Source organism: Uloborus diversus, chromosome 1 (assembly GCF_026930045.1).
Source record: "Uloborus diversus isolate 005 chromosome 1, Udiv.v.3.1, whole genome shotgun sequence".
Taxonomy (NCBI): Eukaryota; Metazoa; Arthropoda; class Arachnida; order Araneae; family Uloboridae; genus Uloborus; species Uloborus diversus.
In genome coordinates, this window is record NC_072731.1 from 63,197,593 (window position 1) to 63,225,025 (window position 27,433).

At 34.8% G+C, this 27,433-nt stretch overlaps 1 protein-coding gene across 2 annotated transcripts in view; it reads left to right on the forward strand.

The window, feature by feature from the left end:
• LOC129229992 (glutamate receptor ionotropic, kainate 2-like) overlaps positions 1 to 27,433 on the forward strand; it is a 155,987-nt gene that overhangs the window by 36,194 nt on the left and 92,360 nt on the right. For both annotated transcript variants that reach the window (XM_054864380.1, XM_054864388.1), the window contains exons 8-9: positions 24,568 to 24,678; positions 27,095 to 27,202. In XM_054864380.1, coding sequence (XP_054720355.1) covers positions 24,568 to 24,678; positions 27,095 to 27,202 — 219 coding nt within the window. The remainder of the gene's footprint in view (positions 1 to 24,567; positions 24,679 to 27,094; positions 27,203 to 27,433) is intronic.

Here is a 27,433-nt window from a genome sequence, read left to right on the forward strand (position 1 = left end):
AAGGATTATATTTGCATAAATGATGAAAGTTAAGAATAAATCAATTAATTTTAAAGTAACAAAGCACAGATAACGTTGTGAGTTTCTAGCATGGCTATAAAACAGTCGTATAAAAAGAGGTGCCCAAACATTTTTACCTCATTGTATCGATATGAACTTTAACGTACGGATTGATCATAATCGTTGCTGTGATGGCCAAGGTTCTGACTCCTCTGTATCGGGATCCTCAAGTTCCAGGAAGTTTTGGAGGTTTGAATGCTTTACATCGTGCTTTAAAAGGACGCGTGAAGACAAAGGAAATCAAAAACATGGTTGCAGAGCAAGGACTCGTACACTTTGCACAAGCCTATCAGACACAAGTTCCAGAGAAATCGAGTCATCGTAGGCAACATAAACGAGCAGTTTCAATCTGATCTGGTCGACATGCAGTCCCTAGCAGATACAAATGACGGCTATAAATATTTACTTACGTGCTTGGATATTCTGTCAAAATATGCATGGGTTGTACCTCTAAAAAGTAAGAAAAGTGATGAAATCGTATCTGCTTTCAACATTATATTTTCGGAATGAACACCGGAAATATTGCAGACAGATGCGGGTAAAGAATTTACAAATAATCAAGTGCAAAAACTTCTGAAAAAGAAAAATGTACATTTTTTTACGACAAACAATTCAACAAAAGCATCGGTCGTTGAACGTTTTAATCGCACACTTAAGACAAAAATGTGGAAGTATTTTACAGAAATGAATACAAACGCTACATCGATGTGCTTGATAAACTGGTGTATAGTTACAATAATACATGGCATCGAAGCATAAAAATGAAGCCTTCTTCCGTGACAGTAAATAATCAAAATGAGGCTTGGAAAAATCTTTACGGGGATCTTGAAACCACGCCAAGGCTTCAAAGCTCACTTAAAGTAGGAGATACCGTCAGAATAAGTAAAGAAAAATTGCGATTTGAGAAAGGATATGAGCAGAATTGGACGAGAGAAATATTTACGATCCATAAAGTATTGCCCAGAAATCCCGTAGTGTATAAACTAAAAGATCTCACTGCCGAAGTGTTAGAGGGGACGTTTTACTCACAAGAGCTTCAGAAAATAACAGATTCTGGATATTATCCCATTGAGAAGGTCTTAAAAACAAGACGGCGATTAGGAAAGACGGAATATTTTGTTAAGTTTCAAGGCTATCCTGAAAAATTCAATGCATGGGTGAATGATGTGAAAGGGATATAAAACAGTGCTGTACTTACTTCTTTCATTCAGTCGCAAACATGTCATTCTATGTGACGCTTATCAGTGACAGCTCTAGTCGCTTCTTCCCTGAGAATAAAACTTCTCATTTTATTACACAGCTTCCTCAAGTATTCATTTGAGCCATCATGAATGGGAAGTAGGTTTAACAGATATTATATATCCTCATTCGTGGTATAACATCAGGTCGGACAATAATTTATTTGGATTTGATTTAGGCGATGGAGTGGTACAAGGGCGGCGAATACCTCCTGGTTGTTATGAAACAGTCCCAGATCTCTTGAAAGCTATGATTTTAACGACATTCAAAAATAAATTAGAATTTCACTATCATCCTGTAACAAAACGAGTGACAATCAAAACAAAAGAAGGTGGTAAAGTCATTCTTCACACAGGCATAGCAGAACTTTTAGGTTTTCATGCCGGAGAATATAATGGAACGACACAGAGTCCCTTTATAGCCGATCCAGCAGCTTCCTTTCCCGTCATGTATGTGTATTGCGATCTCGTAGAGCCACAAATCGTGGGTGATGTCAAAGCTCCTCTGTTAAAAATTATCAAAGTAGAAGGAAGAGATGGTGAAATGGTTAATGTTCATTATACGAGACCTCACTACTTACCCGTCATACGACAACATTTTCAAACGATTGAAATAGATTTACGTCTACACTCTGGCGAATTCGTTCCTTTTGAACGAGGCATGGCATACATCGTGCTGCATTTTCGCATGAAACAAATTGTATAAATACTGCATGACATTGACGTGCATCGTCATTTGTGTAAAAAACGTGAATCATGCTTGTTCCTTACACTTGCTGTCCGAAAAAATTTGAAGACTATTATGTCGGACAAACCGGAAGCGGTATGCCCTTTTATCAAGGACTGTCTCTGCAAAAAGGACACGGCCTTGGTGGTTTCTTCGCAAACTTTTCCGCACTGCACTGCCTTTCCTGAGAAGTGGAGTTAAAACAATCGGAAAAAGAAGCTTTACGAACTGGAGCCATGATTGCTAACGATGTATTAGCTGGTGAGAAATTAGAAAACTCAGCTAAAACAAGAGGCAAAGAAGTTGGAAAATTGTTAGCTAAGAAAGCTCTTAAAAAGGCGGATGAGATGATTGGCCATGGAAGGTTTAAAAGGAAGCGCAAAGCCTACAAACCAGTCATTCGAGCCAAAGTCAAGAAAGTTAAAGGACGTGATATTTTTGACTCTTAGTCAGAATGGCTTATTTGTTAAAAGATTCTCCTGAATGTGCTAAATCTGAACTTAATTTATTTACTTTACCACCCACCCAAACAGTTATCGAAAGAGGGCAGTGGATAGAATTTCACCCTGTTGCGAATGCGTCTGATGGTAGTCCAATAGAATTTAACATTTCTGGGACTGGTGACGATTATTTGGACTTGTCACAGAATCTCCTATATGTTAAAGTTAAAATTGTGAACGGAAATGGAACTCTATTAACTAAAGAAAATGTGGGTCCAGTCAATTTATTTTTACATGCCTTGTTTTCCCAGGTGGATGTTAGCTTGAATGAAAGATTAATCTCTTCGAGCAACAACACTTATCCATACAGAGCAATTATTGAAAAATTATTAAACCACGGATATGAAGCGAAAACGTCACAGTTGTCTTCTGAATTGTTTTTCAAGGATACTGCAGGTCAAATGAATAACTATGATTTAACTGACGCAAAGAAGACCCCTAACGAAGGATTTATTAAAAGAGCAAATATGTTTAAACTGAGTACTACAGTGGATATGATAGGGCGTCTGCATGTTGACATATTTCATCAAGATCGACTCATGCTTAATATGGTGGATATGAAAATCAAGCTTATACGAAGCAAACCAGAGTTTTGCTTATTAGGAGATGGTAACTTTAAAGTAGTCCTCGAGCAAGCATCGATGTTTGTTCGCAAAGTTCGAGTCAGCCCTGGCGTAGTGTTGGGGCATGCTAAAAGCTTGGAGAAGACAACAGCCAAGTATCCTATTAACAGAGTTCTGTGTAAAGTATATTCCATTCCTGGAGGAAACATGAGTTTTGTGCAAGACAACATCTTTACTGGACAAATGCCAAAGCGCTTGGTCGTAGCCTGTGTGGACAACGATGCTTTTAACGGAAGCTATAAAAAGTCACCATTTGAATTCAAAACACTATGATATTATTTTCATTGGAGTTTACATCGACGGACAACCGATGCCTCATAATCCATTGCAGCCTGATTTTACCAATAAAAACTATATTCGTGCATTTAACAATTTATTTTGCACTTCAGAAGATCGAGGACTTTATTTGTCAAGAGAAGAATTTCCCGACGGATACTGCTTATTTCATTTTGATCTGTCCCCTGACCTCTGCGATGGAGCTCATTTAAATCTCGTTCGACACAGTAATTTAAGACTGGAACTAAAATTTAAAGTGCCTCTACCTCAAACCATTTCCTTATTGGTGTATGCCGAATTCGAAAATTTGATTGAAATCAACAAAGCTAGAAACATCTTGTACGATTTCGGTAACTGATGAATTCTTTGGATATTCGCAGAGTATTGCTTCGGCATCGCTATGCGTCGAGATATTTTGTAGGAGTTTTTCCTTGTGATAAGATTCCTTGCATTACATCGTTTCCTGCTGCAATAGTTGTTAATACTGATAAGCATACTGAACCAGGAACTCACTGGATTGCCATGTTTATAGAAAACCCTCAAACTGTTGAATTTTTTTGACTCTTATGGTTTGTCTCCTCAAGCTTATGGTCATCATATTACAAGATTTGTGAAGAAATATGAACATGTAAAATGGAATCAAGTACCTCTACAAAGTTTGACTTCAAATGTATGTGGACAATATTGTATTTACTATCTAACAAAGAGATGTCAAGGTTTATGTATGGATATCATTGTGAAAAATTTATTTCAGAAAATCAGTGATTTTCAATTGTATCAATATGTTAAAAAGAATTTCGGTGTAAATATGATTTTTAAGAAATAATAAAATGTTCTTTTTTATTTTTAATTCTGAGTTCGTTTTACTGTCTGTATAATTTTTTGTCATCACACAATATTTTTTTTTCTTGCAAAGCAATAACATATCTGGATTTTTTTTTTCCTCTTTCTGTAAATAAATGTTTATTCTATTTAATTTTTTTTATTGCGAGTATTTTTTTTCCCTTGTAGTCTTTCTTTTTCCTTTTTTTGCTATTAAACTTTTTTTTTTTTAATTCTTTGCATTTGACTTAAGGTAAATTTAATTTTTTCACTTTTATTTTGAAAAATGATTATAAAAAATAGTAACACAATCCACACAAAGTTTTAATTTTCAACTCATATTTATTTAACACAAAATAAAAAGTTACAAATAATTTTTCCAGGCATATGGTTTTGCATACATTTTCTTCTGTCGATTAACATTGGGCTCGGTTACAGGTGATTTGGCATACATAGTTTTCTGTCTTTTAACAATGGGCTTGGGAACACTTTTTTTCAAATACTTGTTCTGAATAAACTCGGAAGGAAAATTTACATCTTCTAATACATTCAAAAATGCTTCATGTCCAATGGGTCTCGCTTTCCTAGAACGCAGTAAAAAAGTGACCAAATCTGTAATATTTGAATTTGGTATAGTTTCACCTTGTACCAGAAGCTCATTTTTATCATTCCAGGAAACAGTTGATTGGTTGTTCTTGAGAAACTCTAAAATCTTCAGCGCGTGTTTTTTCCCTTTTTCTGGTGCTGTTTCCAGAATATCTTTCAGAATATCAGGAGGACCTCTTTCTTCGACCATTTCGGATTCCAAGGGTTTTGTAGAAGGAAATTTTACAAATTTTTGCAAAATTTGCAAGTACAACACGCGTTTTTCTTCGTCACCCAGGTCGCGGCGAAGTAAAATGTCATTCATATCCTTGTCCAGTGTAGATAAATGATCCGTAGCAAAGTGTTGCGTTTGATCCTCGGGTAACAACACGTATTTCTTTGCATTATCCATGAATGAGAGACGTTAAAACAGATAGTGCTGCAGGTATTAAAATACTTAGGAAACCGTCTCCTTTTTGAACGAGGATGCGTCGTTTCTTGAACAAGGGAACTTTCTGCTGCGCTAACACTCGCAGAGTCCTTTTATATGGTCTCAGTCTTTTCAAACGTTGTTTACTGAATGGGATGTTGCTGCATAATAAATTCTTACAGCACTCACATAGTGCTTTTATAACACTATTGGGAGCTTTTCTCAACAGCGCAGTACGAAGTTTGCTGTTTTTTAAAAGCCGGAGCTGCTCTAAATTTTGTTGCGCAAAAGATGACATTCTGCTTTCAAATGACGTATTTGGTGGTGTGTACTGTTTATTTATAGAAAATTGGCATATGCAGCCGCTTTTGCCAAAGCACAGTGCTTAAAGTAAGGGGGATGCACAGGACAAGAAACATAACTGCTTTCTAATTCATGAAATTTAGGGCAACCAACATCATTTAAATCCAATACTTTTTTTCCAGATAACTTTTCAAAAAATTTACATTTCTCCAAACCTTTAACGTATATGTCAGTAAAAGAAACGAACAACATAGTCAGAATGTGACGTAGAGCTTTGTAAGGTAACTCGCCGCTTTCCCAAGACAATCCATGTAGGTTTCGGATTATCCAAGAATAACTTTTCTGTTTTTTGTGTGATAATTCTTCCCAAGGGCGAGGAGGTAAGAAGGACCAGCGACCATGGTAATGGTGATTCACAGAGTAAAATGCAAGCTCCTTAATAATATAGCTATGTGGAGCTAATTGAAAACCTTCAAAATCGACTGACAACAGCAGACATGTTTCCACCTCCTGTTCCTACACACTAAATGGTTAACGAGGCTCGTACGCGTAATTTATATCTCCCGGAAAAATTCCTGTGCGCATGCGTAAACGGTCATGAGTTTCGGGTCTAAAGTCTAGAAAAAGGTATCCGTACGCGGGGGTTGTAGCATCACTGAATATTTCTAGAAAAGCCTTAACTTTGCCTGGAAACATTTGGCGAGCAAGATGAGTAATTTGACTTTTATCTCTAGGGTTTTTGTACAGTATTAAATAGTGCGAGTTTAAGTTAATTGTTCGCATTTCCGTACTTTTATAAAAAATATTCTGAACAATGAATATGCAACTAATATTTCTATGGTGACTTCCTTTCGTAAAAAGTTTGGTCAACCGCGAATCGTTTCCTAGTTCAGACATTAAAATCATCAATCACAATAATACACGTCTCGTACAGTATTTAAATGAGAGGGTAACCCTTCGACAAATTCAATATTTTTCATTTTATTAAACAAGGGCTGATAGACTCCATAGCAGTAAATAATCTTCTGAGGTTGAGGCCTAAACATGTTTTCTTCGATTAGACGCTTTACGAAAACGGTTTTGCCAGAACCAGTGGGACCTGAAATCATACAAGTGGAAGGATGTTTCAAGTACGGGAACTCCATTTTGAATGATTGTCTCACCCGTATACAAAGCTTTATATACCTGTAATAAAAGAGAAAATTATACCACCTTTAATAGGAATCCAGTTGTCCTGAAAAAATAAAAGTTTGCCCAGAAAGGGTCTTCTTTTCTGTGTGGCCCTGAAAAAGGGCCTTTGTTTTATCGTGGCTATGAAAAGAACCTTTTTTTTTATATAGTCTCATAAAAGACTTTTTGCTATATAAGCATTCCAATTCATGTTAATTTGGGTGGCCCTGAAAAGGGCCGTTTTTTTTTTTTTTTTCTCTTGCTTCTGGGAGTTAGAATCCGCTCTATTTTTCTAGAAGCCGTAGGGGAGTGTCAAAAAGTTCTCTTTTATAACTCTTTTGTCGTACACAATTCTGTACAATTTACTCTCCGGCTTGTTTATCACTCTCCTTCTTTTTGGATCTCTTGTGATTTTTCTCTCGTCATAAGTTTCAATTTTTGAAGTGTAATCTAGCTCACTGATAATCGCTTTTAAGCTATGAAAATTTAAAATCAAAGAATTTTTAAAATTAAGAGTAAAACCTCTTATTTTGCAATATGTATTTCCAGAAGCCGTCTCATATGCGTAATTCTTGGGTCCTCCTGAAAGATAGCAAAGAATATTTAATTAGGAAAAAATAGTCTTTAAAAATGGAGCAATTACGAAAAAAGAGTCATAAGATAAAGAATAAAATAAATACCTGAGACGAAGGTTATAATTTTGTCCCCATTCAATTCATCAGTGAAGTCACCGAGAAAATTCCCCAATGGGGGGTCATTTAAGCCATTACTCGCATAAATTATGGAGTCTGTGTCATGGTACAACACAGACTCCCCCAACTTATCCATTTCTTCATAAAGTTTGAGTCTGGCCCAAGCTGTTGTAAAAATAGCTATAAAAATGTTGGTGGAAATGTCTTCCGTTACGAATTCTTCCACCATTTTATACTGTATCGCCGCAATTTCTGGTGCAGGAAAATAGACGTCTTGTACCTGTAACAAACAGAAAAATGAGGTATTCATTAACTCACGTTAAGAACAATCAATAAAGAAAAATTTAAAGAGAAGGGAAAAAAGATCAACTCTTACGTCTTTTGTGGAATCCAAAAAAAGTTTGTTGAAATGTTCCACTGTATGGACGTACTCTAATTTCGGTTTATTCATATTCATTCCCCACCTGTAAAGAAAAGAGCATTGCATTAAAATCTATGTTCATTTAGATGTGTGCTTATTACAATTGAAAAAAAAATATTGCTTACCTCCCCCAAAAGCTGTTCAATGCTAATTTTGCTACTTGTCGTCGACCAGGGTTTATCATCACAGACGAAATATCTAAATGTACTCCTTCTTTCTCTGCATACTGGCGAATATATTGTTCTTTCTCTTTATCAGTCACGCACTCTACAGGCCAGCCACTGCTTTCCTGTTTTATCTTGAGAAAGAGATCAATATATGATTTAAATAAGGAGTCTGTCGAAGATTCAAAGTGATAAACTTCGTAAATCTAAAGTGGAAAAAAAAGAAACATGTTAGCCTATTTGCTCGAAACAGTACTCTTGCTATTTTTTCTTTATTAAAAAACCAACAAACATAAAAACACAAACTTACGTCCATGACTTTGTATCCTTTTTTTATTGCCAGCTTCAGTTCTTCTGTACACCAGGTACCTATCAATGCTCGGTCTTCGCCTTGATGAGTACAGTTTTCTTGGCTCATGTGTTCAGTACAGGATCGGCACAAGGGAAACATTAATTTATCCTTGCATCTGTACGGAAGTATTGGCAAAAACAATCCTCTTGGTGCTAAAACTTTGCATTTTATTATTCCAAAGTATTTGCAAGGATCGTCAAAGTTTTCCGTTATAATAATAGGATGACCCACTGGGTAACGACAGTACTTATTCACCTGAAAAGTTTAAAAAACAATGATTAGAAAGAAGTGGAGGGAGAAAAATATATAAGTTAACAGCTTAAGAAACTTACCCATGGATAGAGAGAAGTAAAATCTACGTATTTTACTATCCCTTCGTAATACAATCGAATAGCATTCGTACGGCCTCCAAAAAAAGCATCACGAGGTTTTAAGCGATCTTGCACATTGTGGCATTTGATAAAAGACTAATTCTTCATTTATCTTCACTTCGTTTTTAAATTCATGTTCCCACTTTTCCACTACTTTGAATCCCATGGATTTTAGTTTGGCTGTAGTTCTTTGAGTTTTCTCATACAAACTGCTCATAGGAACTCCAGAGAGTGGATTTGTCACACTGGTGTCATAACAAGATGGGCACCCATGGAAAAAACAGCCCTAGAAAGAGAAATTATATATGAGGGAAAAACGGATGTGAAAATAAAAATTACTATATATTTTTTTAATACATAATTTTCTGAAAAAAAAAAAGAAAAACTTACATGATATTGGTAGACTGTCTTCAAACTTTCGCAGTAACCATCTACTGAAATACCGCTCAATTTCTTCTCTCCCAATCCGTTTAGAGCATGAGCTATACAAATGCCTTCCATGGTTGCCACATAGTCTAACCATCTAATTGCATCAGCACTATAATTGGTAGAATTTATGTAGCCTCGTAATGGAACCATGGCTATAGCATTGGGCTTGATATGTGATGATCGATACACTGCCATGCATGCCGATGCAATAGTAATGTAGCTAAAGAAAAAATGTATCAAAGTTAAAAAACTAAAAACAAATCTCGAAAATTAAAAAGTGTAAATATATTTAGAAAAACAAAACATACGTACCAAAACGGATCCACCTTTGCAACCTCCAAAAACTGCTTTCGGAACTCTAAACAACAGCGACGTAGTATATTTACATCAGAACTAAAAACATAATAAAAATAGTATTAGACAAAAGAAAATACAATAAAAAGGGGAAATATTTAATTATATTTTAAAGATTGCGTACCGACAGTAGGCCAGGATCTCTTCTTGAAAATTAAACTCTTCTTCTGCATGCTCACTGTACCAGGAAAGAAACGACTCCCGGACAGAAGTTGACATAGTATCGGGGCTGTAAAATTTTTGCTCGGGCATTCTTCCTACGTAATTTTGATATTCACGCACGTTGAAAAGATGCGGAAAGAACCCCTTCTTCTGCTCTGTCATTCCGAAGCACGACGGAAGCTTCGATAGAGCCATTGGTAAAAAGTTGAACGAGTCAATGACCCGCAAGTTGAGACACTTGAGAGTAATGGACATCACTTTTGATCCACATGGAATTACATCTGGTGTCAAACCTTGTTCTAATAGCCAGCTTAACACAAACTGCCCATCGAATCTAAAAAATAAAAAAAAATAATTAATTTACCGATGTGGAAAAATAAGAAAGAGAAACATTTACTTGTGAAAGATTATACTTACCCTTTCATGTTATGAGCAATAGCTGTATACCCCTTATGCTCTGGTGAATATAACCATGCACAAAAATCTTGACAGGCACTGTAACCTTTAAATATCATTTCTTCACCACCTGCGTACTGAGCGACAGCAAAGTTGACTTTATGCTCCCCCGAAGACTGGTCTGTCTCAAAATCAAAGAAAATGAGCTTTTCGGAGGAAGGCTTTGGTTCTATGGTGCGTAAGTAACACCGGTGTTCACTAGCTATGACGTAGTTATCACAACTAGGACATTTGGTGGTTCCGCATACATGCTTATCCTTTGCACATTCTCGCCGCAAAATAACCTTACAGCATTTTCTACACTGATACATCTAAAAAGAATAAATAAATAAATCAAAATAAACACTGTTGGGCCTTCAAAATATGGTAACTGAAACTAGGTACGAAAAAAAGTCTTTAGAGGGACTTACTACATCACACAAGGATAGCTCTTGATTTCCACTAGTAGCCTTATGAGCCTCGAAACAAGCTGTAGAGCGACATAACCGCTCGCAGTCCAGACACCTTATGGGTTCCCCAAGCGTGCACTGCTTCCTTAAGCAAATGTGGCAACTATCTGGGCAACGATGAGCATGAGCATTTTGATAAGGCTTATCGCAGGACTCGCAATAGAAGTGGGAGCCATAAAATCCTCTTAGATTTTTGATGACGTTAAAATGCTCCTTATGTAGATACAAGTTTATTCGCTTGCCCCGATTTGGACCTTTGTACGAAACCTAAAAAAAAGGAAATATATGAAAATAAATAGCACTAATAAAATAGATATCAATACGGAAATGTCAGCATGAATGAATAAAAATATACCTTGTTCATTTCTTCTGTTGATATCACTGCAATTTGTACCCCTAAATGTTTCTCAAACTCTGCTATTTCCGCGTACGTACAGGGACCTAAAGGTACACCGGATGCAGCATGTAACTCCTTAGCCCGGTTCAACAGAGTCAGGCGATTTCGTTTTTTAAACGATTCGATAGCCGTGCGGTCATTGTCCAGGTGAGCTAATGCACAGACAATGGCCATTGCACAACAGAGTCCTTCACTGTCAGTCGGGATTGTAATGACGGACCTTTTATTAAGACAATCCACGTCCGGGTTTAACATTCTCCGTCGACCTGCTCCCACGTCTCGACGAATAGTGACCACGTCAGCTGAAAAACCGGAATCCAAAGCAATCTCGTCCTTCGATTGCAACACTTTGAGAATTGCAGCCATGACTGTTTCCAATGTGAGATCTGATACAGGCATCAGTCGTGTTGAAATGGGCTTGTCTAAACCGTCAGCTTGAATATAAATACGAATCAGATCCTTCGGCCTCAAATCTTCACTAGCACGACGAATTATCATTCTGAATAGTTCTCGAACGGAACTAATTGCTGCGACCAACGGCTTACCGCGAAGTTCCTCGGGCAACTTCTCCAGATCTACCTTAGCTCTGAAAGTTTTCTGACTCGCCTTATATTTTTCGATCCAACGCCCTTGAATCAATTCCATTTGCAATGCAGCTTCCATCTATATAAAAAAGAAAAACGTGTTACTCAAATTGTCAAAATTCCACAATTAATTTTGTTAATAGTTTACTTACATTTTGAGCGTCATCTATTTCTCTTTCATCAAATTCGGGTTCAGCATGAGAAGGACCTGGGGTATTCTATAAGGATTGAAAAAAAGAGAGTCATAAAAAACGCGGATTGCTCAATACAGTAAAACTAACTTCATAATAATCATAAAAAAAAGAGTTACCTCAAAACCCGAGCCATTTTGGTTATTCACCTTAAACACTTCTGATGCTTCAGCAAAAGACTGGGTGTCTTCTCCAATAACCTAAAATAAAAATATCGTAACATTCATGAAATCCGCTATGTGTTAAAAATAATAATAATAAAGTTTAAATAAGTATAACTCCTTACATCGTTGTCATCAATTTCGTAAAATTCTTGAGTCGGCTCTCCTATCAACTGTAAAAATAGAAAAGAGTTTTAAAATAAACAAACTCTACGAAAAAGACAAGTACATATGGAAATTAACTCAAAAATAAATTCTAAAGCTAAAGCTATTTATAAAAAGAAATGCATAGACAATTAGAAGAAAATTTTAAAATACTTACGTCGTCGTCAGAATCCCTTAGTTCTTCAGCATACTGTAAAAGAGAAAATAAAAATTAATGAACTCGCCTGAATATCTTTAAAGCTAAAATAAAATGAATAAGACAAATTTACTTACATTGCTAGAAGCTTCATCCAGTGTTCTCTTATTTCCAATAGGCATGTTGAATACTCGACAGAGGGCAAGAAAAAATGCCAACAAACTGTTGCTCAAAAATTCTGAAACTGAGATAACCAACTGAAGGAATTGGTATTTATGTGGTCTAACCTATGACGTATGTGATGTCGTCAACATGGAACTCGCCAATCCCATTAACGGGAACGACATGACGTCAGCAAGAAACAAACAGTTGTAGCGCCCTCTAACAGTCATAGTGCACATGGATTTAAATCCTGTTCACTCTTGTCTGGACTCATTGCCTGCGTGTTCATGACATGAACAACTTTGGGCAACCTTAGACGAAGGGGAAATATGTTGAGTCATTTGCTTTACATGTTTGTGCAAATCTTGGAGCCACTTGAAATAGAGCAATATCATTGCATTAGTTTTTCACTCTTATAAATACTTTAAATATGTTCGAAAAAGAACGAAACAAAAAAATTAGAGTTACTTTTTTTTTAAACACATTTATACCTTTTTTTTTTTTTTTATGAATTGTAATACTAATGTTTTAGATTGTTTTTTCCTTTCACAAACATTGTTCGAATTGAAGTACTTGAACTTAGACTTTTTTTCCTCTAAAAGTATATATATATTGTTTAAATATCCATTATATGCTTTTGTAAAAATATTGTAAGGCAATGAAAACACAAACTTATTCTGAGCAATGACATTTTATTTGGAAACTAAATATTTACATACAATCATTTTCTGTACATAAATACAAAATACAGTTGAAGCAATTATTCAAAAAATTCGAATGCATCCGCTGGGCACAGTTTCTCTCGGGCTAATCTTAATATTTTATTTAATTGAGCTTGTTTTAAAAACAGTTCGGTAAGGTACATTGCAGGCTTCATGTTCAGGAAGGGCTGTTCTTCCCATAGCTTCTCTCGAAATGATTCTGCAATATCCTCTATTTCAATTGTAAAGGCTACCGAATTGAAATCCTCAATACGATTTCCCCACAATTCCTCAGCTAATATTTTGGGCTGCTTGAGACCTTTTTCTTTCATGATGCTGCATATGATGAATTCCAACACGTTGAAAAGGTACTGGGTACCTAAACCGCTATCTAGAGATTCAGGTAGAAGGTTCTTAGCTAAAGGTGTGTCCGCGATCGAACTATAAGCCGAAAAGAAGTCCATTGCTGCAAACTGGTGGTCTAGAAGAACATTGGAGATAGGATTGTATTGGCGGATCATTTCATCCCACTGCTCTGCAGACAGTGTTAGGGATCGGGTGTTCGATTTCTCTGTTTGTGCTAAACGGGTGAACTTAAAATTCGCAAAATCAGAGCTCTCGATGGTCAGTTCATGTTCAAATAATGTTTGCAGTTCCCTGTTTGTTTGAGGCAAAGTTTTCCTTCCAAGAAGGTGCGGAATCCACCAGGCGCGTAGAGTTATGCCTTCGGTCGTAGGGTAAAACTTCTCCCCGTATTTTTGAAACTTCCTTACATGAAGACTAACAGTTGACTTGTAAGTAGCTGCATACACGAAAACATCCTCTCCAATGGGAAACATCCCTTTCGGTATGTTTTTCTCCATAAAAGGTATCCCAGTTTCTTCATTTTTTGAAGATTTAGCTGTTCTCTGCGGCTCTTCACATTTTCTTTTCTGGTTGTTATTGGAGTTCATCTTGAAAGAGTTATAGGTCCTAATCCAAACACCGTGCGAAGCAAACTGAAGTCTCGAATGAGCAGGAGATCTTATATGTTTGCTGAAATGATCTCTGATTGGTCAAGTTTTCTGTGACGTAATTGATGACGTATATAACTGATGCTGAAGTAGCAAAATCTTTTGTTCGACATAAAACATGTTGGAACGTGTAGGAACGACACCCTGACGTCATTAAACTTTGTTTCCCCCAAGTCTTTCATAACTAACTTAAACATCATGAAGTCGTCATAGCATGATTGGTAAAGCGCGCGCCAATCATCTATGGTTCCTTTTTGCAACCCAAAGATCCCAGGTTCAATTCCCACCAGAAACCTTTTTTTTTCTACCAAAATAAATAAATAAATAAATAAAGTAAAATGAAAATATAAGGTCATAAAAAAGTCCGATAGATGGCGTCACCATCGTTTATCCATCGACAACTATCTTTATTTAAATTATTTTCCAAAATATTTTCCACATACATTTTTTTTCCCACATACATTTCCAAAACAACTCTTAAAAAATAGATTCGCAATTAAGCACTTTTATCATTCATTATCACTAGATGGCGCCACCAGCAAATCTACTGAATTTAATTCACACTTTCACATAAGCTTTCTGTCATGGCCCTAGCCTCCAATAGATGGCGCCACTACTGAATGTTATGCGTTTAAAGCTTTATTATCCTCCCCTATTAACTGCTTACTCTGGTCTGGTGGTTAGCATATCCGCGTTCGGAGCGAAAGGTCCTAGGTTCAAATCCCAGGGAGAGCATTTTAGAATATTACCCCTATTTCAGAATAATTTCAATAAATTTAATTAGGCTAATTACCCATTTAAAGAAAACAAATTAATTAAACAATTAAAAAATAAAAAATTTGCATAAGTTAGTATTTACTTTAATTACGTAATTAAAATTAAGACAGGAAACAACATGTTCTATGACGTACTACAAGATGGCGTCGTTGAAGCGTGACGTCATAGATGACGTCATCATACCCTCGTAAAAGGCTTCAAGAAAAACAGTGACGTCATCCGAAAAATAGCCTCGTAAAAGACTTCAAGAAATTAATCACGTCATCCGAAAAATAACCTCGTAACAGACTTCAAGAAAATCAGTGACATCATCCTAAAAATACCCCCGTACAAGACTACAAAAAAAAATCCAAGATGGCGGAGGACCACGCCCCCTCAGGAATGTTGAGTTGTTTTCCTCCTTCTGCCCCTATAGTGGCCTACTTACTACTCACGAATATCGTCGAGTCAACACTTATATACACGTACTTACTCGTATATACACGTATAACTCGTGTATGCACGCATAAATATGTATTTTAACGTACAAGTACAAATGTACCTCTGTACACGAGTATACTCGGGTTAAACACGTATCTATACGCATATTCTCGTGCGTACATGAACATACTCGTATATACTTGTTTTTTCTCGTATATGCACGCATAAAAGTGCATGTACTAGATTAAATACGAATTCACCTCTGTGCACGAGTATACTCGGGTTAACACGTATCTATATGCATATTCTCGTGTGTACTCGAACATACTTGTATATACACGTACTTTCTCGTATATGCACGCTTAAATATGTATATAAACGTAGAAATATAAATGTACCTCTTTACACGAGTATACTCGGGGTAACACATATCTATACGCATATTCTCATGTGTACACGTATATACACGTATCTTCACTTGTGCGCACGCATAAATATGTATATACACAATTAAAAGCAAATTTACCTCTGTACACGAGTATACTCGGGGTAACACGTATCTATACGCATAATCGTGTGTACACGTACAGCCTCGTATATGCACGTATTTACTCGTTTATAAACGCATAAATATGCACATACACGTAGAAATACAAATGTGCCATGTTACACGAGTATACTCGGGTTAAAGAAGTATCTATAAGACTATTATCATGTGTGCACGTACTTACTCGTATATACACGTGTTTTCTCGTATACGCATGCATCGATATGTAAATACACGTTTAAATAGAAATTTACCTCTGTACACGGGTATACTCGGGGTAACACGTATGTATAAGTATATTCTCGTGTGTACATGAACATACTTGTATATACACGTACCTTCTCGAATATGCACGCTTAAATATGTATATAAACGTAGAAATACAAATGTACCTCTTTACACGAGTATACTCGGAGCAACACGTATCTATACGCATATTCTCATGTGTACACGTATATACACGTATCTTAGCTTGTGTGTACGCATAAATATGTATATACACAATTAAAAGCAAATTTACCTCTATACACGAGTATACTCGGGGTAACACGTATCTATACGCATAATCGTGTGTACACGTACATACTCGTATATACACGTATTTACTCGCTTATAAACGCATAAATATGCACATACACGTAGAAATACAAATGTGCCATCTTATACGAGTATACTCGTGTTAAACACGTATCTATAAGCCTATTGTCGTGTGTGCACGTACTTACTCGCATATACACGTATTTTCTCGTATATGCCTGCATAAATATGTATATACACGTTTAAATAGAAATGTACCTCTTTACACGAGTATATTCGGGGTAACACATATCTATAAGCATATTCTCGTGTGTGCACGAACATACTTGTATATACACGTACTTTCTCGTATACGCACGCTGGAATATGACGTAGAAATACAAATGTACCTTTTTACACGAGTATACTCGGGGTAACATGCATCTAGACGCATATTCTCATGTGTACACGTACATACTCTTATATACACGTACATACTCGTATATACACGTATTTACTGGTGTATGCACACATAAATATGTATATTTACTTAAAATTTCAAATATACCTCCGTACACGAACATACGCGGGATAACACGTTTATATACGTATATAACCGCACGTAGTCGTATGTACACGCATTAACTCGTGTATGCTTGCATAAATATATATATATACACGTAGAAATACAAGTGTGCCTCTGTTCATGTGATATTTATATTTTACGAATTTAATCTGAATTAAAAAAGTAATCAAATCAATTTGATTACTTTTAATCTGATTACTTTTAGTCTGACTAAATTTAATCTGATTAATTTAATCTGAACTAAATCAATCTGAACTAAATTAGTTTTTTTGAGCAACTATCGAGTTAGTTTAAACTAACGTTAATCTTCGTCTGCAATTGAATTAAATTTTTAAAATATAAGTCTGAACTAAATGGGAGTCAGATTACTTTAGTCAACTAATCAATCAATTACAAATTTAGTTGATTTTTTTAGTTGATGCCCAACACTGCCCCAGAGTCTAGGGAGCAAATTTAAACACCCTATTAGTATCCCCGAGAGTTTGATGTAGGTAGATAATCCCACTGTGGCCAGTAGGTTGCATGCGACCAGCTGAATCCTCGAAATTTTATCTAAACTCATTCAAAAAGAAAATATAGGGTCTGGTGGGGGAAAGTGGTCAATGGGGTAAAGTGGTCATAATTCAAATAAATGGCTATAGCTTGGAAATTAATGTTCGAATAAATGTGAAAATTTTATTTCAGGGTAGTGCATTTATAAACTATATTTTGAATACAATATTTTACAACTGGCAAAATTTTATTTGGTAAAAAAAAATATTTTATGTAAATATGAAAATTCTTAAAATCCAAACACCCTTTTTAACTTCCTTGGGAAATTTTGTTTGATAGAATTATGAACAGATTGACTGCACAGGAAGCTTTCTACATGTCTCAAGAACTCTTACTCATTAGCAGTTAGCTGTATCTATTTTGAATAATTTGTTAGAACAATTTAAGTAAGATGGGGTAAAGTGGTCATAATATTAGGCTTAACGAATATTGTTCTTCTAAAGTCACTAAATCTTTAAGTATAAGGCAAATATAAATTAAATATTAATTTCACTTAATATGCATTATTTTTACAACAAACAGGGTTAAATATACGAGCATATGCGTATGTATACTCATATACTCGTGTAAGCACGTACATATACGTATTCACATAAATGCACCAATAAACACGTATTTGAGTACCTGCAAGTATTTTTTATCTATACAGATATACATTCAACTATACACGTATATTCCCGCTTATATGCTCGTATATATACGAACAATTATATACTCAGGGAGACACGTATATACGCGTACGTACTCGAGTAGACACTTGCATACAAGCATATGATATACATGTATACAGGGTGAGTCTAAACTCTTGGGCAAATTATTAAAAGATGTTAGACGGGAGGATAAGAAGAAAGAATCATAAGAAACATCCAGAATCAAACTCAAGGCTGACGCGCTACATGCACGCAAAGCCAGAAACTGATGGATGCAAAACATGTCACAAATTTATTACACAAAGACAATTTTACACAACATTTTAGGTTTTAAGAACATTTTAAAGTTATTGATGAAATTTGCGGCCGGCAGCTGTAATACATGCATCACAATCACTCTGTTGCAATTACGAGACTTTTGAAAAACTTTCATCAGTCGCTGCACCTTCGTTGTGATGCGTGTATTAGAACTACTGCAGGCCGTAACTTTTAACAACTGCTCTAAATATATCATAAAAACTAAAATGTCGGGAAAAATCATCTTTGTGTAACAAATTTGTGACCTGGTTTGCTAATGTCAGTTTCTGACCTTTCGTGCATGTAGCGCGTCAGCGACCATAAGTTCCTTATGATTCTTTGCTTCTTATCCTCCCCTTTCACACCACTTAGATTTTGCAAAAAATCTAAGATTCTAAGATTTTTTGCAAAATCTAAGTGGATTGCAAAATCTAAGATTCTTCTATTTAAATCTAAAAATCTAAGAAATCTGGATTCATTCTGTAAGCATACATGTATATTAGCGGATATACTCGTGGATATACGTGGATACATGTACTGGTGTATACACGTAAATGCACGTATATACGTCTAACAGGTATATAATCGTGTTTACACGTAAACATACGAATATACTCGTGCTTTCTTAAATATTTACATGAGTAAACACGTACAAACACGCACTGGATATATCCACGAATTAACTCGTGTATACTCGTATAAGTATGTATGTACACTTATATATGCGTATATACGTCGACTGTTCACGTATATACTCAGGTATGCACGCATATACTCGAGATACAAGCGCAAAACACGCATATGATGTTCTTTTCTACGCTTTACTCGCATATACACGTGATACGTATATACTCGTGTAGACACGTATACACTCCTATAGGTAATCACGTATACATGCGTGAGTATATACGTGTATACACGTATATACTTGAGTAGGCATGTGCATGCATCTGATGTATACATGTATCTATTTATATATGAACATTTTTACTCATGTCTACACGACACGTATAGTAGACTATAGTAGACTCGTGTATACCCGTATATACTCGTACATATACTTGTAACTATAAAAATAACCGAAATATACAAAAATTAGGGTTATTTGTAACGGTTTTGCAGTTTTTTTAAACTATGACCACTTTACCCCATGCTATGACCACTTTCCCCCATCCCATGGGGTAAAGTGGTCATAAATACAAAGGGAAATGAAAGTGTTATAAAACTACTTAAATTCAATATTTTTTCCCTGAAATGCAATGTACCGTGTTCTTTAATAATGCAATGTAAAATAACAACAAAAAAAGTTGAAATGTTTAAAGAATTTATTGTTTTTATTATCAACCTAAGTTGAAAACCTACGATTTTATGACCACTTTACCCCACCAGACCCTATACAAAAAAAAAAAAAACGCGTGGGAACTCCTGCGTCTTTGCTGCTTTTTATGCTGAATTCGAAAAAAAAAAAAAAAAAACTTTATGGCGTACAAAGAAGTTGGGCTAGGTGGGGTAAAGAGAAATGGAATTTCATTGTTTCAATTTTAGATTCTTCCTTTTCGTATCGATGAATTGAGACAAACTTTTGTGCATTGTGTTCAAGACTACATTGTTTGAGATTGAGTATGCAAAATTTGACTTCATGTCTGTTTGTTAGTGAATGAAATCACATTTCATTTTACCGCAGAGACTAGCGGGTAAATTTAAACACCCAATTAATTTCCCCCATGAAGTTGAATTAGGTAGATAATCGCATTGTGGCCAGTAGGTCGCATGCGACCAGCTGAATCCTCGAAATTTAATCTAAACTCATTTAAAAAGAAAATATATACAAAAAAAATACGCATGGGAACTCCTGCGTCTTTGCTGCTTTTTATGCTGAATTCGAAAAAAAAAAAAAAACTTTATATCGTACAAAGAAGTTGGGCTAGGTGGGGTAAAGAGAAATGGAATTTCATTGTTTCAATTTTAGATTCTTCCTTTTCGTATCGATGAATTGAGACAAACTTTTGTGCATTGTGTTCAAGACTACATTGTTTGAGATTGAGTATGCAAAATTTGACTTCATGTCTGTTTGTTAGTGAATGAAATCACATTTCATTTTACCGCAGAGACTAGCGGGTAAATTTAAACACCCAATTAATTTCCCCCATGAAGTTGAATTAGGTAGATAATCGCATTGTGGCCAGTAGGTCGCATGCGACCTGCTGAATCCTTGAAATTTAGTCTGAACTCATTTCAAAAGAAAAGTAGATTAAAAAACTTAATTAGGCGTGGAACTTACGTAAAATACGCAGAAAAATAATTATCATGAGCATCTCATCTTCCCAAAAGATAAAAAGAATGAAAAATTTGTTTCCATTTACCCTAGAGTGCAGTATTTTTGAGGTAATTGTAAACACCATAATTGAACATAAAAAATAGCTGGAGAAGTGAAACTTATGAAGGAATGCAATTAGTAACCTTCAATTTGACAGGCAAAACTAGTGGAAACCAGTTATTTCGCATTTGTAGACTTTCTGGGAAGTAAAATGTAAGCTCAATAAGCTTTAAAAAAAAAAAAAAAAAACACCTTTTTTTCACGATGTCATCTTCAAAGAATGATGAAGCCTGCCGAATTGTTTGGAAACATGCGGAATTTCAGAATCTCTTCTGTACACTGTTAAAACTACAGGTTGCGTTTGGCACCTTTCAGGGGGGAAACGCTTGTTCACCAGCGACACCCAATACGGAGCCGAAATCGCACCTTTTACAAGGGTGAAAAATGGGCACCTTTTAAAAGACAGACAGCGGGGGTGAAAAGAAGGAACCTTCGGAGAGATAAATGGTACCCTTAACTGATTTCTACAGTAGATCCTTTTCCCCCTTCCCCCGTATTGTGTGCGTTTTTTGAATATTATTGTGTTTATTGTTTGGGTTTATGATATACAATGTCTTGGTATGTTTTTCACATTGAATTGATTTTGGATTAAAACTTGTCATTTAAGGCTTTTGATCACATTTCAGACTTTCCAACATAATTTAGAAGAGTTCATGACTTCAATTCCTCTATTCGAGTTGTAACCCTTGGATTGTAAAATAATATTGACATTTACTACAGCATGGTACCAAAAATTAAGAGTGTAGGCATTTATGGATAATTTACAGGCACAGCCAAAAATATTCAGTTATTTTACAATCACGGAAAAATCAAATTGTTTCATAAATTGCAGGCGTTTCATAAACGTTCAAAATATTTTAATCAAGAGTAACATATAGATACGTATATATGGTTCGACATTTGAATATCGTATTTGAACATAAGTAATCTAAAAAAGCACTTTTTTTTTTTTTTAAATAGGAACTTATTTGACATTAAAAATAAAACCAAATTTTTAGCATCCTACATAATAAACAGCATTGGAAACAGAAATTAGAAAGAAAAAAAAAATAAACGCGTCTAGACACTGCATTCTTTTTTTGAAATACAGTGAAACCTGTGTAAGTTGACCACTCGCGGTGCTGTACTTTGGCGGTCAACTTAGACAGGTGGTCAACTTATAAAGGGGTAATGATTTTTTTTAAATTTTTTGTCATTTCTTGCACCATGTATTCATTTTTTAACGAATTCACCCTTACTCTTTCTGTTTAACTCAAACACTAATTGAAAATACTATTCAAATATTTTTGTCATTTTTTCCTTGTTTTCAACCATTCTAGACACTAATTCTGGAAATTCCATACGTGCCCAGCTAATTAATTTCCTCTGGCTTTCTCCCTTTTCAATTAATTTTCATATTTCATACTTTTTATTAATCTCAAGTTCAGTTAACTTTCTTTTTGTAGCTTTTTTATATAAAACTTATAGCAAAAAGAGCAACAAGCTCGACTCTCTCAGTTAATAAAGGCAAAATTAAAATGTCCTATTTCTTAATCCCTTGCACCAGAAATATGTAACTTTACTATTTAGCAGGCCCACATCTGCATACCCGCAGTGCGGGAGTCCACGTCCTTAAGGGGGCTAACGCCCTAGAATTAAAAAAAACTAGCACTAAAACTTGTTAACTTTACAAATAGACACTGCAGGCTACTAGGGAGAGGCCCTACATATTTTGTTGCAGGGGGCCCAAAATTTATAGATTCGGGCCACCGGGCCTGTTCTTTAGCACAATTCCAGTGTTGCCACAACATATTGCAACTGAAAAAAACTTGTACTTTTGTACTGACACCTATCTTCTTTGAACAAAGAGTGGGCTATCTTAAATAGAGAACAACGAATGAAAAACAAGTTGCAGAATAAAGAGCAGCATAAGATTTATGTTTGCGGTTTTATTTAGTTAGTAAAAGCTAGTAAAATGCTAGTAAAAGCATTAAAAATTTTCTTGGAAAGCTATCAAAAAAAAAAAAAAATAAATAAATAAATAATAAAATATAAAATAATTGTTAAAGAAAGTTTTAAAAAATAAACCAAGTGGTCAACTTACAAAGGGTTTTTTTACAATACTTCAAACGAAATTTGGTGTATATTAGTGGTCAAGATAGAGAGGTGGTCAAGTTATAGAGGTTTTCTTTCAATATATAAGATAGGACTAATTCCGTTCCTGACAAAAGCGGTCAACATAGACAGGTGGTCAACTTACAAGGGTGGTCAACTTTACAGGTTTTACTGTAACACCAATGAAATATTTTCACATAATGAGTCATGGCATAAAACACACAGAGAGATTTCTTTTCAAAGAGTTTTTTTCTTCTTCCTTTGCTACCTCTACGCAACTATTTTATTGAGAAGATAAAGACATAAGACATTTAGAGTATCTGCTGTAGCAGTTAGTTAAATCATTGCATTTTCATCCCGGTTACTTATTAATTATTTCGTATTGCTAACAATAAACATTTTTGGGGAAAATCCGCGAGGCCGCTGACGCGACAAACAAGTAACACCATATATTATTACACATGATAGAAAAAGTCATACATCACTATGTTAAAACGGTTAACTATAAACAATAAGTAATACTAAGTTTACTTTGTTGGAACATAACTCTGAAAACACTAAAAGCCTGTTGGAAAGCCTTAAACGTTACACCATGGTTAAAAGCCTTTACTTACGCAAGTTTTTGAAGGTTTGTCACAGAAATGTTGAATTTTAATCTAGTTTCGTTTTCTATTCAAATGTGAAAATTTAATGCACCAACAACTTTGTTGCAGCATCGTCGTCCGCCATTAAAGTGGCTAAACTGAACTTATACCGGAACGCACAGCGCATGTGCGAGCGGGGCACCTTTTCAAAGGAAAAAGATTCAGCTATTGGCTACTGCGTGAGCTGATGGCCTTTCATTAACTTCTTTCATCCATTGAGGAGCTAAAAGATATCGGAACAATATTTCCTATCCTCCATGGCTCCCTGTGGTACCGTCTTTGCACCCTAAGACGGAAATTCGCTCCTATATGGCACTTCTGGTTATAACAGTGTATGTCACATAGTCTTCACTCATCAACAGTTCAGTTTCAAAACTTACCACAAGTGTGGTAATGGAGTTTTTTTCCCATGCACCCCAACTGACCCTACAACACTCAATATATATATATATATATATATGTATATTTAAAGCAACAGGATCCAATGGAATGTACAGAGATCTCTTATGAAAACTATGTATGAAAAACTGAACATATGGTTCAACTTTTGACACAACGGATATTTGTTTCTTAGAAAAGTGTTTTAGGTTGTGCACTCGTTGATGTTTTATTTTTTCATAAAATTTTATAAATATTTTTTTACCTTCATTTTACAAAAGTAAATACAATTCCCAAAGCCGTTTTGTTGTTTTCATCAAGGTTAAATCTATCTTTTTTCTTGTAACTAATAAAGTCACATAAGAACATGTATGTTTACAATAAAATCTTATCTTAGTCGGGCAAACTAATACATAATAAGAAAAAAAAGGAAAGAATTAAATTCGTCCCCCCCCCCCAATCCCCGAACAAACTGCAGTGAAAGAACAGATTTTCCATTGTACACTGTCATAAAAGCAATGACCACTGTTTGAAATGGTGTTTTCATTATAGCAATACCTACCATGCTCGTTAAACGTCTCAAAATGAGATTTTTGTATTATTACTCACATAAATTTCTTTTTGTTTCCAAACAGGCAAAAATGAAGACTCCTGGTTTATCAGGGCTAATTGAATTTGACGCGGAAGGATTTCGTTCTACAGTTTCTTTTGATGTAATGTACACGACTCCAAAAGGACTTAAAAAGGTAAAGAATTCGCATATTTTACCGATTATTTTTTTCTAGCTATTGCCTAAATGCTTAGTACATCCTAATAAAGAAATTTTTTAACTGTCAAGAAAATAATTACAAAGACGCTACTGCCTAAATGCTTAGTACAACTAATAAAGAAATTTTTTAACTGTCAAGAAAATAATTACAATGATGCGAAAAAAAAAACTAAAAAAAACTTACTACACTCCCAAGTCCGAAGAATTATCGAAAATGGCAACAATGATGTATTCTATTGGGCACGGATTCTCAATCGCTGATCTAGAGCAATGTGACCAATATCCATAGAATTTTTTCTAATATCAGCGGTAAAAAAAAAAAAAAAATTGCCTTTATCAAAAAATAATAATGTGATGTCAAAAAATAAGAGTAAGAAATCACACAGTATGCGTAATTTCTTAGACATTTTTTTTTTTTTTTTTTGGCACCATTGAAATACCATAAAGTATAAAGCTGTCAAATGCAGGTCAAAATGACTGACTTTTTTCTGCGAAATGGTACCTTTTCAGTTTCATACTGAAACTAACAGTAACCATAATTAGTAGGAAAGCAAATTAGCTTTCCTACTATTACTTTCCTACTAATTAGCTTTCCTAGCTGAGCTTTTTCAAAATGAACAAATTGGAAATTCCTTTTGAAAATTATATTTTTTTCAGAAAGAACATTGTATTATTAAAAACTGAGCGTATATATCTATGTATGTACCCAAGTATTTATGTAGTCATCTATGTATCTATATCCGAGTTACATCTTCCGAACGACAGTGAACTGATTATCGAACCAGGTATCGCGATAGATTCGTAATCTTCCGGTCTTTATGTTTGGCTATTTAATATAATCCTCTGAAAATAATTAGCACTTAGATTTCGGCATGAAATCCCTATAGTTCGAATGCTTTCCTCCATTCAAATTATTATTCAGTGCTTCATCTCAACTTTCCGCAACAATGCTTTTATTAAAATTTATTGCGGTGAATAAAATCACTGAGACGAAAGATCTGTTGCCATTTTTGTTTCTCTAATATAAACAAGTAAAATTCTTGCTTTTGTTTCAAAGGCTTTTCCTGTAATCGGGGCATTTAAAATGCTTACTTTTTTGGGTTTTTTCCGCAATCTGCCGCAAAATTTTACTGATTTTATTTATTTATTTATTTATTTATTATGTTGTTGTTCAATCCTGAGTGTTGAACACGCGTAACTTGACACTACTTTTATTTTCAAGGTTGACCGTGCAAAGCCGGGCGATGCAACTAGTTTTATAGCAAAACTTGCATTGAAAAATTATTTTATTTTCGGCAGTAAAATTGTGCCTTCAAAAAAAAGTGGATTTTTTTTTCTTTTTTCTTCATGGAGCTAAGTGAAAAAAGAATATTTTTCGTATGAAATATTTTCTATTCGATCGGGAAAAGTATTTTTGAACAAAATGAGTAAATAAAATGATAATCAATAAATTAAAATACAATGAAACAATAAACTAATAAATAAATAAATTAATTAATAAATACATGAGGAAAAATAATCCACAAAAAAAAGGGTTTCATGAAGACACACGACAGACGTGAAACTTTTATCGTTTCTTTTTTTCACATTCTGAACTGTCACTTCACCCGCACGTTTACTCTCACGCCAAGCTCTTGCTCTTTCTGCGCCTGACTTAGGCATATTCACAACAATATTGTATATTTTAATGAAAAAAAAATAAATTATAAATAACGAGGAAACTTTCTTACAGTGTGCCCTGTCCCACTGTGTTTCCAAGTGGGGCACATTTGGACAACTTGATAGCCTTTTGAGATAATTTCTTGAAAAGGAGTATGATGAGAAAAAATATGAAAGAAATATAGTGAGAGTTAAAAAGTTTTAAATCATGCTCTGCAGTTATAATTTATTTAAAACTAAAATTAAGGAAAATATAACAAAAGAAACGAAAATGGTCCTACTGTGTCCTCCCCCTCCCCTCGCTTACATAATTAAAGAGTAACAAAAGAAAAAAAAAGCAAAATATAAACAGAAATTTTATTATTTACTTGGAGAAGGATTTGTATCTGGTATTGCAGTATGTATTAAGGTGACTGAGGTTTTTTTTTTTTTTTTTTTTTTTTGTATTTTTCAAAACAGAAAAAGAAACACCAAAAATTTACTTTCTTCAAATTTTTAATCAATAACATCGATTCCTTAAAATGCTCGCTGATTAATTTGAGTTTATTTTTCAAATGCTTTTTAAAACTACAAATTTTGTTAACATGCTTCAGGATTAACTTTTAGTTTTATTTTATTTATTTTCATTTTTATGTATATATATAGTTCAAGAAAACACAACTAAAATTTCTGGGGATGACAAAAAGATAAAAGCATGCCATAAGTAAAATGAATGTATTCTACTTTTCATGCAGATTGGCACCATTCTACCCGGTAATCGGATCAACATCACTTCACCCGATTCTTCGGAATTCGAGTTCTTGGAATTGGAACATTCTCATTTCCGAGTGACCACAGTTATGGTAAGTGCAAAAGTGATGTATTTCTTCTTCGAAGCCAAAATTTTAAAGAAATGGTGAGGGAGAGTAATAACTTCAATGTTACAAAATTCAGGAAACTTTTATGGTACATATTACTGTAAAACGGAGTATTTTCAGTACAGGAAAAAATTACAGTAAAGTGTACCTAAAAAATAAGTGATTGCAGCGCAAATTGATACACCACGTGAGTTACGTGAAAAGCATACAACACCG